General features: G+C 40.3%; 2 protein-coding genes across 7 annotated transcripts in view; one reads left to right on the top strand and one right to left on the bottom strand.

Moving 5' to 3' along the window:
• The window catches only part of pde4d (phosphodiesterase 4D, cAMP-specific), a gene marked incomplete at its 5' end in the record, with an annotated part of 110,488 nt that extends 106,461 nt beyond the window's left edge, over positions 1-4,027 (top strand). For all 6 annotated transcript variants that reach the window (XM_080852200.1, XM_080852201.1, XM_080852204.1 and 3 more), the window contains 4 exons: positions 38-192; positions 293-415; positions 965-1,147; positions 1,545-4,027. In XM_080852200.1, the coding sequence (XP_080708326.1) occupies positions 38-192; positions 293-415; positions 965-1,147; positions 1,545-2,042 (959 nt within the window). In that variant the 3' untranslated portion in view covers positions 2,043-4,027. The remainder of the gene's footprint in view (positions 1-37; positions 193-292; positions 416-964; positions 1,148-1,544) is intronic.
• A 7,509-nt stretch (positions 4,028-11,536) lies between these two features.
• Positions 11,537-14,418, bottom strand: rab3c (RAB3C, member RAS oncogene family; the record flags this gene model as incomplete). Its single annotated transcript, XM_080852758.1, has 5 exons — positions 11,537-11,727; positions 12,296-12,420; positions 12,808-12,926; positions 13,677-13,895; positions 14,401-14,418. 5 exons carry the CDS (start codon positions 14,416-14,418, stop codon positions 11,537-11,539), a joined length of 672 nt encoding a protein of 223 aa, XP_080708884.1.
• Positions 14,419-16,435: the final 2,017 nt, after the last annotated feature.

Genomic DNA, 16,435 nt, shown 5'->3' with positions numbered 1-16,435 from the left:
TTCTTTCTCTCTTTCTCTCTTTCTCTCCATGTCACAGACTCTGAGTTGGCTCTCATGTATAACGACTCGTCGGTGCTGGAGAACCACCACCTGGCTGTGGGCTTCAAGCTGCTGCAGGATGAGAATTGTGACATCTTCCAGAATCTGACCAAAAAACAGAGACAATCCCTGCGGAAGATGGTCATTGACATTGTGAGTAGCAGCAGCAGCCAATCGGATTTGGATTAGGTCACATGAACACTCCCCTGTCTTCTCTGACCACCACCATGTTTTCTGTTCTTTTCTTCTCAAGGTCTTAGCAACGGACATGTCCAAGCACATGAACCTGTTGGCCGATCTGAAGACCATGGTTGAAACCAAAAAAGTCACCAGCTCTGGAGTTCTACTCTTGGACAACTACTCAGACCGGATACAGGTCAGTCAGTCTCATCTCCACAGCAGTTATACACAGCTACCTCATCATTGACGTTGTGCCTTGACGCGGTTCAGTGGCAGTCGCGCAGGTTCTCGTCAGGCCACCTGCGAGTTGGAAAATCACTTCATAATCAGCTGCGATGTGACTAATTGCTCAACCACGCAGTAATTATGATATAACCCACACAGAGGCAGAACAGACGTTTGTGATGTCCATGTATAGGATAAATACGTTTAGTGCGTGGTCCCACACGTCAGAGTGACTCATTTGCTTTGTGGGGTAGAGCTTGTTAGCAGCATGTCATATATGTCTTGTTATACTTTGCAGCTGCCTCTCCAAACTATTTTGGAGTCTGGAAGAAAATATATTTTATATATCTCATCAAATTGAATCTGAATTCTTTCTGCATCTGAAAAGTTGACAGTTGACAGAAATGTGGTGTCCAGCATGGAGAGCATGTCCACAGTATTACTAGTAACAACAGAAATGTCATCCCCAAAATCCAATTTTATTCTAACGTCCCGATGTCCTTTGTGTGTGGTCCCTCAGGTCCTGCAGAACATGGTGCACTGCGCCGACCTCAGCAACCCCACCAAGCCCCTGCAGCTGTACCGGCAGTGGACCGACCGCATCATGGAGGAGTTCTTCACCCAGGGCGACCGGGAGCGGGAGCGCGGCATGGAGATCAGCCCCATGTGTGACAAGCACAACGCCTCTGTGGAGAAGTCACAGGTACAGGATAAAAGAAGGAGCTGCCAGTTAGCAGTGGCCCAGACAGCACACTTGTGCTATGGGCCCTAGTGCTATTTCATTGACGGGGCAACTGGCAAGTCTGCTGTGCATGAACTAAAGCTAATTTAATAACTTGCCAAAATCATTTAGCTAATTTAATTTCATAAGCAAGATCCCAAACACGGGTGCATAATAGCTTTTGTTTCCTGAACAACGGACTTGCCTGTCAATGAAATTAGGGCCCAATGGCTTTTATCATTTGAAAGTTAAACATTAGGGAAACTAAAGAAAGACTTTTGGGCTGTGTTCTGGCTGTGTAATGTAATGATGTGCATGTTCTAATCACGCCTAAAAAGATGAAAGGTTTTTGAACGTTATGAATGGTTTATATTTTAAGGTGGGATTTATTGACTACATTGTCCACCCGCTGTGGGAGACCTGGGCTGACCTGGTGCACCCAGACGCCCAGGACATCCTGGACACACTGGAGGACAACCGGGAGTGGTACCAGAGCACTATCCCCCAGAGCCCCTCGCCTCACCTGGACGAGACGGAGGAGGGGCGGAGGCCTGGCGGCGGGGCCGATAAATTCCAGTTTGAGCTCACCCTAGAGGAAGACGGCGAGTCGGACACGGAAAAGGACAGTGGCAGCCAGCCTGAGGAAGAGGAGGAGGATGAGGAGGAGGAGGATGACGACGACAACAGCTGCAGTGACTCTAAAACTCTTTGCACGCAGGACTCGGAGTCGACCGAGATTCCCCTGGACGAACAGGTAGGGGAGGGGGAAGAAGAGGAAGAGGAGGGAGAAGGGGAGAGTTCGGACCCCTGTGTTTTAGTGGAGGAGGAAGATGAGGTAGAGGGGGAGGAAAATGAGGGGAAAACCGCTGACACGTGACACATGACGCACGGAAGGCGAGCAAGTGACTTTTTTATCTATTTACATCCAATCTAAAAGACTTGTGTAGTATTTTTGTTGGTTTTTGTATTCTCTGTTTTTCTTTCTTGGGTAATATAATGGTTTCAATGTGTAAACAGTTCTCACTTTCAGCTCTCTGGTTTTTACTGGTTATCCTACGCCTTCTGTCACGCTTTCCAAGTCAAATCCCACCAGTTTTGCACTCAGGAAAATCGATTTCAGTCCATTCCAGAGCTCATTAGTTCGTTTCTCATTTTGAGTTGAAGAGAAAAAGAAATATTTCAAATGTGTGAAAATGACTTTTTATTTATTCAGTGCTTTACCAGGCATCTACTGTAGATGCTGTTCATGTGTGTTTCCTTTTCTTGGTTGAAAAAGGAAGGCAGTATTTCTGTATTCTTAGAAAGAACTTGCCAAAACTACTCTATAGACTGTGGTTGTGTCTTGAAGCTAATGTGCAAATAGTGGGACGAAGGTGTGCTTTTCAAAAACGTGTTTAGTTTGAAAGAAGTAAAAAGGCTACTGAGTGGGAAAGGAAATGTACCCACAATTTATAACCACACTTTTTAAAAGTTTAACAAGTTCAAGTCTTCCTAGATATCAACTGTGTCTGCAGCTCTTCATCCTTGAATTGTTTTCCGTAAGGTCCCGCTAACTTAGATTAAGTGAGGTAATAGACTGATGGACTGTCAAAGAGATACTCTGTTCCATTGACCTGGTTTGTGTCGTTACCGTGGTTACAGAGGAGCAGAATTTTGCACTTCTATGAGATAAACACTCCCTTTCTTTCCACATTATACATGCATTTGTCACATGGGTGATTCTGAAGTCATGACAGATGTGGCGCTTTTTTTCTAGCACATTTTGGCATAGACGTGTGTATGTGTGAGTGTTTGTGTGTGTGTGTGTGTGTGTGGGTGTGTGTGTGTGTGTGTGTGTGTGTGTGTGTGTGTGTGTGTGTGTGTGTGTGTGTGTGTGTGTGTGTGTGTGTGTGTGTGTGTGTGTATATTGTTGGTGGAAATGAGTGATATTGTTGATTGACAGTTGTCACCACTCTCACTGATCATCCCCATGACCTATAACTATGCCTCTAAAGAATGTGAACGCTCAGAATGCCATGGACGTGGACGTAGCACCTTGGGATGCATCATCGTGGTATTAAACCTGACCCTCCTCAGTGTTGTTTTCTGCTCTGCTTCGAGATGCTGTCTTTGAATATTACTCTGTATGATTTATATTTGTTATTGTTCCATTAAGTCTAGTGGGTTTTCATCCGATTCAAAGCACAGCTGTTTCCTGCGTCACTTGCATGAGGACATCTGTGCAGGTTGCTGATATGGACTTAATGTCACCAAATGGAATTACGTTGTTCATTTTCATGAAATCACCGGACAATCAGTCTCCACTAATTTTGCCAAACTTACATATTTCTATTCTTTTACTTATTTTTCCAAAATTGCCAAATTTTTCTTTTTTTTTCTCTTGGCTTGAAAAATGCTGCACTCTGACCAGCCAACCATCCAATTATTTCATGAAACCTTTTGCTATTACAACGAAACGTATCATAACATTATCATCATTACCTATGTTGGGTTGCATTACATATTTTTAATTTTCTGTTTTGAACATTTTCTATTGGTTGTTTGATATGCTGTTGACATACAACGCAGTACTGTAGAACTGTAGCATTACTAACAGCAGACTTGCAAGTGACTCTACCCAAATATCTTTTGATTATCCACTGTATAAAAAGACAATGTACAAATTTAGTAACTCCAGCTTATTTTAAAATAATGTCATCAAGGTCTTTTCTTTTATTTATTTCTGGTTTCTTTGTGCCAACTGTTTTTCATTATCACCTGACAACCTTACTTTCACAACAGTAACTCATTTAATCTGTTTACAAACATGTATTTATTGTTCTGTAAAATATAATATATATGTATATACACACAAACACACACACACACACACACACACATTTTTATATATATATTTATATATATATATATATATATATATATATATATATATATATATATATATATATTGTTATTACCATGTTGCTGTTTGTTGTAAATGACTGACATTTCTATCATCCCTTATGGTGATGGTGTTGCTGTATTACGTAACTCTTGTTGAGAGAATGTTTATTATACATGCTTATTCAATGTAAATAATTTCATTGATATCGGTCTCCTGATAGCTTGTTCTGTTTGGAGAAGGTAGGGGGAGGGGAAGAAAAAACAAAAGAGTCCAAATTATTTTTTGTAGAGCAAACTCAAACTCTGTTCTTGGCCCAAGGGCTGTGCCTTAAGTGTAACATTTTAGGTTTTTCATCTTCCTTTCCGCTGCACTAGAGATACTATCAGCTGGAGTCGAAAGCCCCTCTGTAGTGTTCGTTACTGTCTTTTAATAGAAACACAATGTTTTATTTTCTTAAAAAAAAAAGTCTCAGACCTCGAAGGGTTGGTGAGGGAAGAAAGCATGAGTGACTGAGTGAAGACAAAACGCGACCATTTCTGTTGTTGTCGTTGTTGTTGTTGTTGTATACAGGCCAGTAGTATGTTCCCTGTGTACAGGTTTTGTTGCAGTGCATGAGTGGGAAGCTATAAGAGGAAAGAATGTTCCGTTTCAGTCGCTGCTGCATTTTCTTTCTGACTGAAACCTAAACAGACCTGCAACGTCATCACGAGTTCACCCAGACTTTATAGACTGAAAACACGTCCATGTGTCATGCAATATGTTTTAGAATATAATACTGAAAACACTTATCTTTCCTTCAGAAAAAGGAAGGCGTAATATTTTGATGTGTAATGGAGGCAGTACCTTTATAAAATTGTGTTTAGCAATGGAGACTCTTATTTTGACACATACTGTAGACCCTTACAGCCCTGGATCAATGAAATCAGTGGGTACCTGTCAGTTTTGTGTTATCTGTCTGAGAAAAAAACAGAATGCACAAACTGAACTTTAGTTTTTTGTTTTTTAGCACCACTTTTGGGGGTTTATGATTCCTTTTTTTTGAATGCCAACTTGTCTGGAGATTTCACAAGACTATAGAGTTGTTTTATTGGATTCCTTGTTTATTGCAGTCTATTGGATAGAACTGTAGAAGATACACCTTCAGTAAAAAAATGACAAAATTGAATACAAATGTTTTTATATACAACAGATTAAATAAAGCATGGGTTGACACTGTCATTGGGGCATCTTTATTTCTCTGCAGCTTGCACCTTATACACACGGTGGCACTGGAGTGCAAAACTCACAAACAAAATGCTCACTTGTCTAAGCGAAATTTCTTGGTGTTTCATTGGGTCCTAAAGATTCATATTGGGATACTGTTGCAGGTCTTTTTTTTTTACCATACTCTCTAATTTGTTTTACATGCAAGAACATTTTTGCTTGTTATACAATGACTGATTCACAGAGTAGAATTCATAATGCTAATTATTTGTATTTATTAATTTGTTTGTTTTTGATTTATTTATTAGTATTACAACTATTGTTATTTTTATTGGCCTTTCTACTATTTTAGAATCCCTACTGCTACTAAATGTGTTGATATCTTCACCAACATAACTCTGACGGCTACGAATAGGTTACTTTTGTGCTATTGTTGTCCTGTGGTATGCATACAAGCAAGCAGTGGCAAGCTTATACAACCATGCTGCAGCCAGGCCTGCTAAGCGTATCACCATACAGGAAATTGGGACAAATTAATCCAGTGACAGCAAGGCCGGCCCTTGCACATTTGGCGCCCTAGGCAAGGCAATTTGTGACTGGCTGGCCCTCAAATTTTGAAACGTCTTTTTTTTTGTATAATGTATAATAAATGGACATTGGACATATTTTTTATTTACCCGCCTCTGTAAAATCCTTAAAGAACTATGAGACAGGGAGTAGGAAGGCTCTCAATGATAAGGTGCATCTTTTCTTCTTAACTCCACTAAAGTGTCCAGGGCAATTCTGGCATGTATGAAAGTTTCTTATCTGGGATTCATTCTTGGCTAAGAACAGGATTTAAGGATTTAGCTTTCTCCTTGGCACGTTTCTCTTCTTCTTCCTTTCTTTATTTTTGGAATTGCGCCCTGGATGGCTTTTGCCTCTTCATAGTTTATTTCGTCGACATTGCTTGGTGTGCGAATCGCACATCCTAGAGTACTGATGCAGTATTATCCCTTGGGAATTTTCACAGTTTTGATATCTCTTATCCAAAATGATCTGGGGCATTCATAGGGGCACATACTGTAAACGTAGCTTATAGAGCGCAGCGCAAAAAGCGACTTGGCCCGTACAAGCCTCCAGACCAGAGAAAAATGTGGACCAGGAGACACATAGGACAGATAGACCTAAGTGCTGATTACCAAATATGAGATGAAAGGACCATGCTAGAAAGTACAGGGTAAACAGTCATATGCTAATTTTTTTCTATTTTAGAGATACTTTCAAAGATCTTGCCTGAACAGAACAGAATTAAGTACCACTGCTTTTAGTGGGCCTTATAATAGTAATGATAATGGTAATAACAATACTATATAATTTGACAGATGATGAGCCTAGTACATCAACTGCAGACAAAGAGCTATAGCCAGATCCAAATGAGAACAGAACAGACTTGGAAAACAGGGAAAGGAGAGACGACACAGAAAGTCAGGACATGATGCCAACAAGGGAGGATATTATGATGGAGAGGCAGAATCCATAAATACAATCTTAAATTCAATCAGGCCTTTATCAAATGTTCACATTCAATAGGCCTTGCCATTTGCCAAAAAAATGCAGAAGGGTGCTCTTTTCAAGCCCACTGGTAGTGATGATGACCCCTGGCTGGAATGTTCTCCACATAATGATACCATGCTCAAATGAATTACTGTATTTGGGTGTTTTATTTATTACTATTAATAAAGACCCTGTTCTTCTAAGTTCTCCATACAGTCTGTGTGATTTTTTTTTGCCCTTTTTTCAGGTCCGAGCAATGGCCCTTCAAAATTTCTGTGCACGTCCCTGGTACGTTGAATGTGCTAAACCTGAATAGAATGGAAGCGCAATCTAATGGAATTGCCGCTGACTGACAGAAAATGCAACAAAAGTTTGCGATCAGGAAATAGATGAGGTGTCATCAAAAGCAGAGACATTACAGGGCCCTAATTCTACTTTATTGCTTTATAGGGGAACAAACAATGAAGATTGGTTCTCGGAATACTGCTTCCATTTTCTCTGGAAGAATAGTCCCAGCGAGCAATCTAGGCAGAAAAATTACCTGTAAAACAGACATGTGCTCTTACCCGCACTGCCCTACAAAGGCAGAGAGCAGTATGTGCATTTTTTCCCAAAATTTTTTTTTGCAGAAATTGAAAGTGCAGGGTCAGCTCTTCAATCTGTGAAAATGTTATGTTGATCAATAAACTGTTTCATGTAAATATTTGCAATTTAAATTTGCAGTGTGTATAGAAAAGTAGAGTAAAACCAAGCCAAGTGCAGTATATGTCTTCACTGCAGTTTGCCTTGGTTCTACATGCTTGGTTCTACATGCTTTTACATGCTTTTACTGCAGTTTGCCTTGGTTCCAGTCATATTTGCTGCAGTCTGCCTTGGTTCAACTTGCCCTTGCTGCGGTCTGCCTTGGTTTTATTATATTTAAATAATCTCTGACATTATGATGCAAAAATATAATTTTGCTTCATTTTTACACTAATGTTCATAAAATACACATTTGTTCCATTGCTTAGGCATCAAGGAACATTTTTACATCAAAAATATTGTGAGTTTTTTTCCATAAAAAGAGTGATTATGGTCATCTTACTGCAATACCTTAATGTATGCGTGTGTAATTTTAAGCAGTAATACAAAGGCAAAACGCAGTATAGCCTATAAAATTACCAGATTTTGCAAAAATGTAAAAAAAACTTAAAGGGTGGTGTTCACCTCACTTTAATCTATCTAATTATACATTTTGTTGTTAAATATAATTTAAAACTTTTACTTGGTGAAAAAAAAACACAAAAAGCTGTTTTTCTCAGTTTGGGGTTTTTGCACTTACTGCTCTTTGGCTTTGTAGGGCAGCGCAGTTTTCATACGTTCATACGTTCTGCCGTTAAAACATAGTATGTAAAGATGTACAAACTTTTATACAGTTTGACCAGATAAGGTTCTAAGCCCTTAAAACATTACACTGCACAATCATTTTGTTTTCCTCTCATGGCCATAGGCACACTCACAAAATCATCATCATCATCAAATTAGAACAGTTTCCCTGCAATCATTTAATGTCATAAATTAAACTGTACAAAGGTTATATTTGTATAAAGTATAAATGAGAAGTCAGATGCCTACCCTACATATACAGTCAAGCCGGAAAGTCTGCACACCCCTTTCACCTCTCCAGGTTTTATTAAGTTACAGACATATTCTACAATAGATTGATTTCATTTTTTGTCTCAAAGTTCTACACAGAATAGCCAATAATGACAAAGTGAAACAGGTTTAAGACATTTGTGGTAATTTATTAAAAAATCTAAATCTAAAATATCATATGTACACAATTGTGCACACCCTTTGCTATGACACCCAAAGGTGCATTTTGTTTCCACTGATACTGCTTGAGATGTTTCTACAACTTCAGTGGAGTCCACCTGTGATAAAATCAATTAATTGGACATGATTTGGATTGCCAACACCTGCCTATATAAGGGCCCACAGTTGACAGTGCATGTCAGAGCAAACTCCAAGCCATGGGGTCAAAGGAATTATCTGCAGACCTCAGATTGTGTCAAGGCATAGATCTGGAGAAGGGTATGAAGCGCACAGTGGCCACCATCATTCATAAATGGACAAAGTTTGGAACCACCAAGAATCTTCCTAGACCTGGCCGCTCCGCCAAGCAATCTGGGAAGACGGGCCAAGAGAACAAAGAAGTGGCTTTGGAGAAAGTCTGTGCAAGTCCTTGAGTGGCCCAGACAGAGCCCAGACCTGAATCCAACATCTGTGGAAAGAGCTGAAAATGGCTGTGTACCCAACACTACCCATCCAACCCGACGGAGATTGCAAGGACATGCCAAGAGGAATGGGCTAAAATGTCCAGAAACAAGTGTGCCAAGCTCATAGCTTTTCCCCAAGAAGACTTGAAACTACCATGTATTAGGCTAAGGGTGTGTACAGATATGTAACCCCTTAATAACCTATTTTTGTCAGTAAAATCTAATTGCATATTTTCTAAAAACCTGTTTTCACTTCGTCATTATTGCCTATTGTGTGGAGATGTTTGTGGCAAACAATGAACTCAATCTATTGTAGTATAAGTCTGTAATGTAATAAAACATGGAGAAGGTGACTTTCCGGCTTGACTACATATTATCACCTACATAAATAGCTGTAGCGGGGTTATAATCAGGACCCTTTCTCCTGTATAAGGCATTCACAATATGCATACTAAGGACAAAACTATTCCAAGTAATAAATCTGGCATTTCTAACACTTTGAGATTAAGTGGTATTAATGAATTGCCATTCAGAGTCATTTATTGCGCATTTGAATGACACTTTATGAACAAACATTTAACTCCTGTCATTGTCCACAAGGGGGTAGTATAGACTCATGCAAGTGAAACGTGAAAATGTGTGAAAAAATCAGATCAAGCACACGGTGCCATTGAGGGACATTGTATTTAAGAAAGTCTAATCATTAAAGGATTTGGCATATGTTCACTTATGTCTGTGGGATTCAAAGTGATGTATGCCACCATAATATTTAGCAGCAGATAAACCTTAATACCACAACCTCACATTTTCAAAATGGTCCAAGACATCTTCCTTGTATGAGTATTCCAAATGAACGTCTTGACATAATGCACTACACAAAACATTTCTATTCTCCATTCCATCTTTCAGTCAAAATCAAACTGTAACAAACAATTATGTCAGCAGGCTTTCTAGCTATGTTTACAAACAGCAACAGTGAAACATAAGTATATTTGTGAATAATAAATAAATTGCAATTATTGAATAACCAATAATGACAAGTTAAATTAGGTACAGTTTATTACAATTTGTGGACTGACAAGGGCCTTCTTTGTTTTAGTTCTTACTAAACTGTATGGATTTGGTCCACTCTTCCTTAAGGGAATGCTCTTAAATAAATATTAACTGTGCATTTAGAAGCTATATATATAGGGAAATATATATATATACAGGGAAATCACACCAGAATGACAGTTATGTCAGAGAATATTAAGATATCAAGGGTAGAAGGTAATAGTATTTCTCCTATGGCTTATCATTTGGCACAACCACAATACAGTACAGCTGAAGGGCCACGGGTGACCTGAGACATACAGTGGGATGCAGCACAACACTCTCACAGAGACATTTATTCAGTGAGCAAATGTACGGTGGTTTGGGGTTATACTCTTGTTAACATGGGTCAGGATTGGCAGGGTCGATTGAAAGATTGGTAACTCCTTCTCAAACATACACACTACAGGTTGTGAACCAATCTAGAAAATAGAGGGAAAATATAACTACAAATACATACATACTACACACCTGCACCATTTGCCATCCTCATGAAACTGTACGAGCGTATATTATTTGAGTACATAAATAAGCACATATCAATATTCACACACTAATAGATGTCCACCCCTGAGACACATGGGACTAGTGCTAACAATAATAGCATCAGACGGTACTGTTAGAATGCTCCATGTGAAACTAAAATGGCTGATACAGCATCAGGATAGTCACAGAAAGGTGCATTCGACACTGGATATAATCACGATAAAGGGTCATCTCTGAATGTGTATCTGAAAGTCATGTTTTGATTGGTTTAAATGTAATAGTTAACTAACAGTCTATGTGTATGGGAATGACACCATTGTGTCCTGTCTAAAAAAGTCCAGTGCCCTTCTTCGTGAAGCACTCTCTTTCATAAACATGAGGACTAATATGCTTTCAAATGGACTCTTACCTGACCTCCAGACGGATCTCTAAAACATTTACAGTCCTACTGGGAAGCAATTATGAAGGAACTTCACCAGTAAGCACTGAAGCCAGGCAGCGCAGAGAATAAAGGTCAGTGATGTAATATACAGGTTGGTAATGTTGTGTGGACCCAAGTACTGAAAATGCAATGAAAAGAAAATGCAGTTTGCCATTTCTGCAAAGGTACACAAACTCCTAATAGTTCGTCTGTGACTAATCCTGACTAGTGGTGAGTGAATGAACCTTATGGGTATATTTTACTGTTAAAGGCACAAACTATGCCTGACCCAAGCTGTCCTTTAGAACATACATTTTTCTTCTAAAACCTATCCAAAGTAACATTTTGGCACTAGTGGGAGAGGAATGTGCGTGCGTGGAATTCAAGCTACTGGCTACTGCATGTCACTGAGGGTGAAATAGACTTGTATTTTTAGATGACAAACTGATACACTGAATTCCCCTCCACTGTGACGGCTGGATGGTCGGCCATTAACAGCCGCAGTTGGGCTGCTGGGGGGGTGGGGGGTTGTCCGTCAGCTTGGTGGCCGGCGAGCCAGAGGTCAGTGCGGGGTCGGTGTCCAGGCTCTCGGACATCTTGTCACAGATGATGTCCACCAGCTTCTCAAAGGTCTGCTTGACGTTGATGTTCTCCTTGGCGCTGGCCTCAAAGAACTCAAACCCTTCAGTAAAGGAGGAGGGATTAAATTAGGGGGGAGATGGAGAACAGTGGCATCACACTTGCCGAGCAGCACTGAGCAGGCCATCTGGTGTGGCAGCACAGTGAGCCGTGCCTCGGCGAGCTCTGTCAGATAAACACTGTGCACAAGCCACATGGGAAAGACTGTGGAAAATAAGGCATTTATCTGTTCAGTATCAGAGTTTCAAGAGGAATTGGAGGATAAATGGTTGGACTGATCAGCATCACTTCTTCCTTTGTCCATAGAGCTTTAGCTAACTATATTCACAGACAGATTGACAGGCAGACAGACATAAACAGACGGACGGACTGACGGATTGACGGACGGACAGACAGACAGACAGACAGACAGACAGAGAGATAGATACATAGATAAATAGATACATAGATAGATACATAGATAGATAGCTGGCCTCAGTAGCACCTCAACTTGTACAGCTGAAGATGCACTTTTGATTGAAACATTCTGGATCGGAATTACTCCTACCTCCTGGATGGATGGGAGGATGGATAGATAGATAGATAGATAGATAGATAATTGTCTCCCCTACCCAATTGTTCTGCCAGCAGCCGTCCACTGTCTACAGACACCACTCTCTCATCTGCCATGTCACACTTATTCGCCACCAGAACCACTTGGGCATTGTCCCACGAGTATGTCTTGATTTGGGTTGACCTGAGAAAGGGATATCATTCACTCACTGAAACACTGAGAAACACTGACAGACTAAATCAACTCCATTTGTAGATGTATGCTTCATCAGTAACATAGCATAAAGAAAGACAGGTACACTGTGCTCCAAGAACCTTGACAACATTCTTCAGTATTTTCAGGAAACACACAATTCACGTGGTAACACAGAAAAATCCTGACTGCTCCTTTTAAAGCCCATTCGCTCAGTGTCTTTTTCCCTGATAAGACACTTTGAATCCTCTGCAAACAGTGCCAAAGATAACATCAACCAGAGCAAACTTTCACTCTGAGTCAGCTTTAAAAGACATTCTGCTGATACAGTCACGGGCCAGAAGAGTGACAGCCTGAAGCGGGCAAGTTTTATCTCACCAGTCCTGAACACAAGCAAAGGACTCCTCGTTGGTGATGTCGTACATCAGGATGAAGCCCATGGCGCCGCGGTAGTAGGCCGTGGTGATGGTCCTATACCTCTCCTGGCCAGCTGTATCCTATGACAGAATACACAACTGAGTCGGGTGACAATCCAATCAGTGTGACAACTGGTCATTGCCCAGGCACTAAGGCCCTGGGTGTGTGTCCATACCAGGATATAGTATTGCAGGGGGAAGATATTGTCAAAGTGAGGGTTTACATGAGGTTTATCTGCATATGGTAATGAGATACACAGAGAGACTGACACACACAGTATGAGAAAGACACAATATGAACATGGACATAAACACAGACACACACACATCCTCACATATATGCTACCTCACACCGTTGCTCACACATACCCTCACCCTTCACATCCACACATTATACTCCACCCCCATCCAACACTCAAATCTGAAAATAGCACTCTGTGGCAGTCCAGAGCTCTGACTGGAAGATATTATTTCAATCTTGAAAGAGTTGTGAAACCTCAGGGTCTGTCAACACTTTTTTTTCCATCTGTGCTGTTTTATAATCTTCTACAGGATTCTGGGTGAGGTATAAAAGGTACACAGAGAAACAGCTGTTTAGCCAAAGGGGCACCATGGCTTTGTTACAATGAAATAGAAAGGCCTTGGTTCAATGGCTTTAGGCTCCTTCCCGTATTTTAATTTTTTTTTTTTACTGCAAAGCATTGTTGAGAGATACTGAATAAAGCTAGCTTGCTATCTCAGCAGGGATGGATTCTGATTACTTAGAGCTCTCTGAGTCTGACACACACATACAAACACACACAAGCACGCAAACAGAAACGAAAGGTATACCCAGATCTGTAGTTTGATCCTCTTCTCATTCTTGTAGACGGTTTTCACTTTAAAGTCTATCCCCACGGTGCTGACAAAGGCTGACGTAAATGCGTCGTCAGCGTAGCGAAAAAGAAAAGACGTTTTCCCAACGCTGCTATTTCCTATGATTAATAATTTAAACATGTAATCGAAGTTCTGATCAGAGCCTTCTTGCTTCCCATCTTGCGTCGCAGCCATCTGGAAAAAGGTAAGAGTAATCGAGAGTGAGAATCAGCAATTTCCGGTATATGCTCTGGATAACGTAGTAGGGCTGAATGTTTGAGTTTAGCTTAACATCGCGTGAGACCTTCTATTTCAGCACCTGGGAACTGTCCCCCCTCTATATGCTGAATGCAAAGAGCGAGCGGATGGACGTCACATGATTTTGGAACATGGGAATTGTAGTAGGCAAAATCAACTACTGTATTCAACACATAGGACATCTTATATCTACTTTTCGAACAAACGTATTCTCAAGATACAACAAGATACAATATACCATAAATTAAGTTAGCCTAGCGAGGAACTTCCTGATTGTAGGTTACAGACGGGTTTTGAAATATGCCTAATGTTTCATAACCGCAAACATCGAAATAATAACACCTTTATTAACCTTTCTGAAAAATGGGTGAAATAGGCCTTCCAAATGCTTATTTTTTTTTTTAACCAAATACAATAAAGGCTGATTAACGCCCAGCCTTACCTTCCCGTATAAATCCATGTATGTTGCTGCTGAGTTCCCCCAAAAAGATTGTCTATGTAGGTTTCAAAGGGATAGGTACCAGTAGCCTAACAGATCAATCGATTCCAGTCAGCTATAGCTCGTTTGTGTTATTCTACAGATATTTATTCGAGGTTTACGTTACTAGACGCGCTAGCCGAAATGAACATCTGAGGCAATGATGAATATTGCCGGGGACGTCACTATCCATCCTCTACCTAGTAGGCTAATCAAGCCATGCAAACGGAAACTGGGCGGTTGCTATGAAAACCTTGCATCGCTCATAAAAAAAACACCAGCGTGCAGATCAAAGTGAGCAAATCATATTCACACGTCTTTGAAAGCATAAGAGCAGTAATGAAATGTCATAATCTTAGTTTGAACAGAGAATACTGATATGTTCGCTGTGGGTTACAGATCAGTAACAATTCACATAAGCAGTCTATGTATTTTACTGTAAACACTGTAATACGCTTATTTCACAATTAGGCCTACAGTAGGCTACATAAGGATGCTTATTTGACCAATCTTCTCAGGGCGACGAGGGTCGATTTTGATCCACCAGGGGGAGAGGGCTTCCGGGGGCCATAGAGGGCGATGTTCCAGTCTAGTTTTAGTGGCTCACTAATGATAACGGGAGGAAACATGCTTATCGCTCATTTAAATTTAAGCCTCTCTAAAATCACATTCTAATATTAAAGTGGGAAATAAAGTGCGTGTCAGAATCTGTTTGCCAATTCGATCGACTGAAAAGAAACAAGGCAAATAGTCATACAAGTGCCATTTACTGTCCTGCAGAAGCTTACAGGAAGAACCTTAATCACAGCCTACTCATTCACTTCTGACATGGCCCTGGACTGGCACAGGTTTCACAAATCAACGACCGATTCTTTCCAGCCACAAGGTATCTAAAATAGACAGGTTGTGAGTGCGTGATTCATGTGCAAACATATACTTTTTAAAGTATGCAATGTACATGTTTTATATGACAAATGAAGGGTGAAGTTGACACTATGACAGTGACAAAAATGTTGACAATTGGCGATTGACTTCTGGATTGCCGTTATCCTACCAGAGGGCCATTCAGCACACAGGGTTTCAGTAGACACTGATGGCTGGAACGGGTGAGAGAAAAATCAATTCAGCAAGGTCTGGTAGTATTTGTCATTGTACGTTGTATCATACAAAGTATTGATTATCCTATTTTTAAATTGCCATTGACCATGTTGGTGAGCTGATGGAATAAGAGATGAATGGTCAGAGGCTCAGTTCTAACGCATGGCTTCAGGTACTGAAAGACAAACAAGAAAGGTAAAAGTACCCACAATGCAAAGGGCCCACAACTACACCTTATATGATGGAAACTAGATGGTATAAAAAAAAAAGTTAATTGATGAGGCACCTTATATGTAGATTATGTAAATGTTATATGAATGTATACATGTTATAAATATAAACACAAACAAGAAGTTGATTCGTATCAAAACATCTCAGTCATGAATTGTAATATTGTGCCGATCACCAAATCACACATATTTAAAAATATTCCACCTATGAAGTCAACATATTCCATGATTACTACTTCTAATGCAAAGGAATTTTCATTCCTTTAATCTCACTTATAACACTTATAACAAATAACAACAACAAAAAGCCTACAGGAAGTGTGGGGTGGCTGTGACCATACAACAGACCTTTGCTTTAGATTACTGAAGAGCCACTGATTTGTAAGACTGGACCTTCAATATCCCAGTTATATGCTTCCACCAGTTTATGTGTCAGACTAACAGATATGATTAACCTCCTCTGTGCAAAACAGAAAAGTGAAGACAAACAGCTACTACCGAACTCCTGTGTAGAGGATCATTGGTCAGTTTGTCACTCAGTGTGGTCTTGTACTGTGCAGGATCACCCATGACACTGTCTGCCATCATGTCACTTATGATGCCCACCAGCCTCTCGATGGTCTGCTTGAGAGTGACATTTTCCTGTGGCATTTATCTTAAAGAACTCAAAA

Source organism: Sprattus sprattus (genome assembly GCF_963457725.1).
Source record: "Sprattus sprattus genome assembly, chromosome: 15".
Taxonomy (NCBI): Eukaryota; Metazoa; Chordata; class Actinopteri; order Clupeiformes; family Clupeidae; genus Sprattus; species Sprattus sprattus.
The sequence above is the reverse complement of the archived record's forward strand: the minus strand, read 5'-3'. Positions and strand labels throughout refer to the sequence as shown.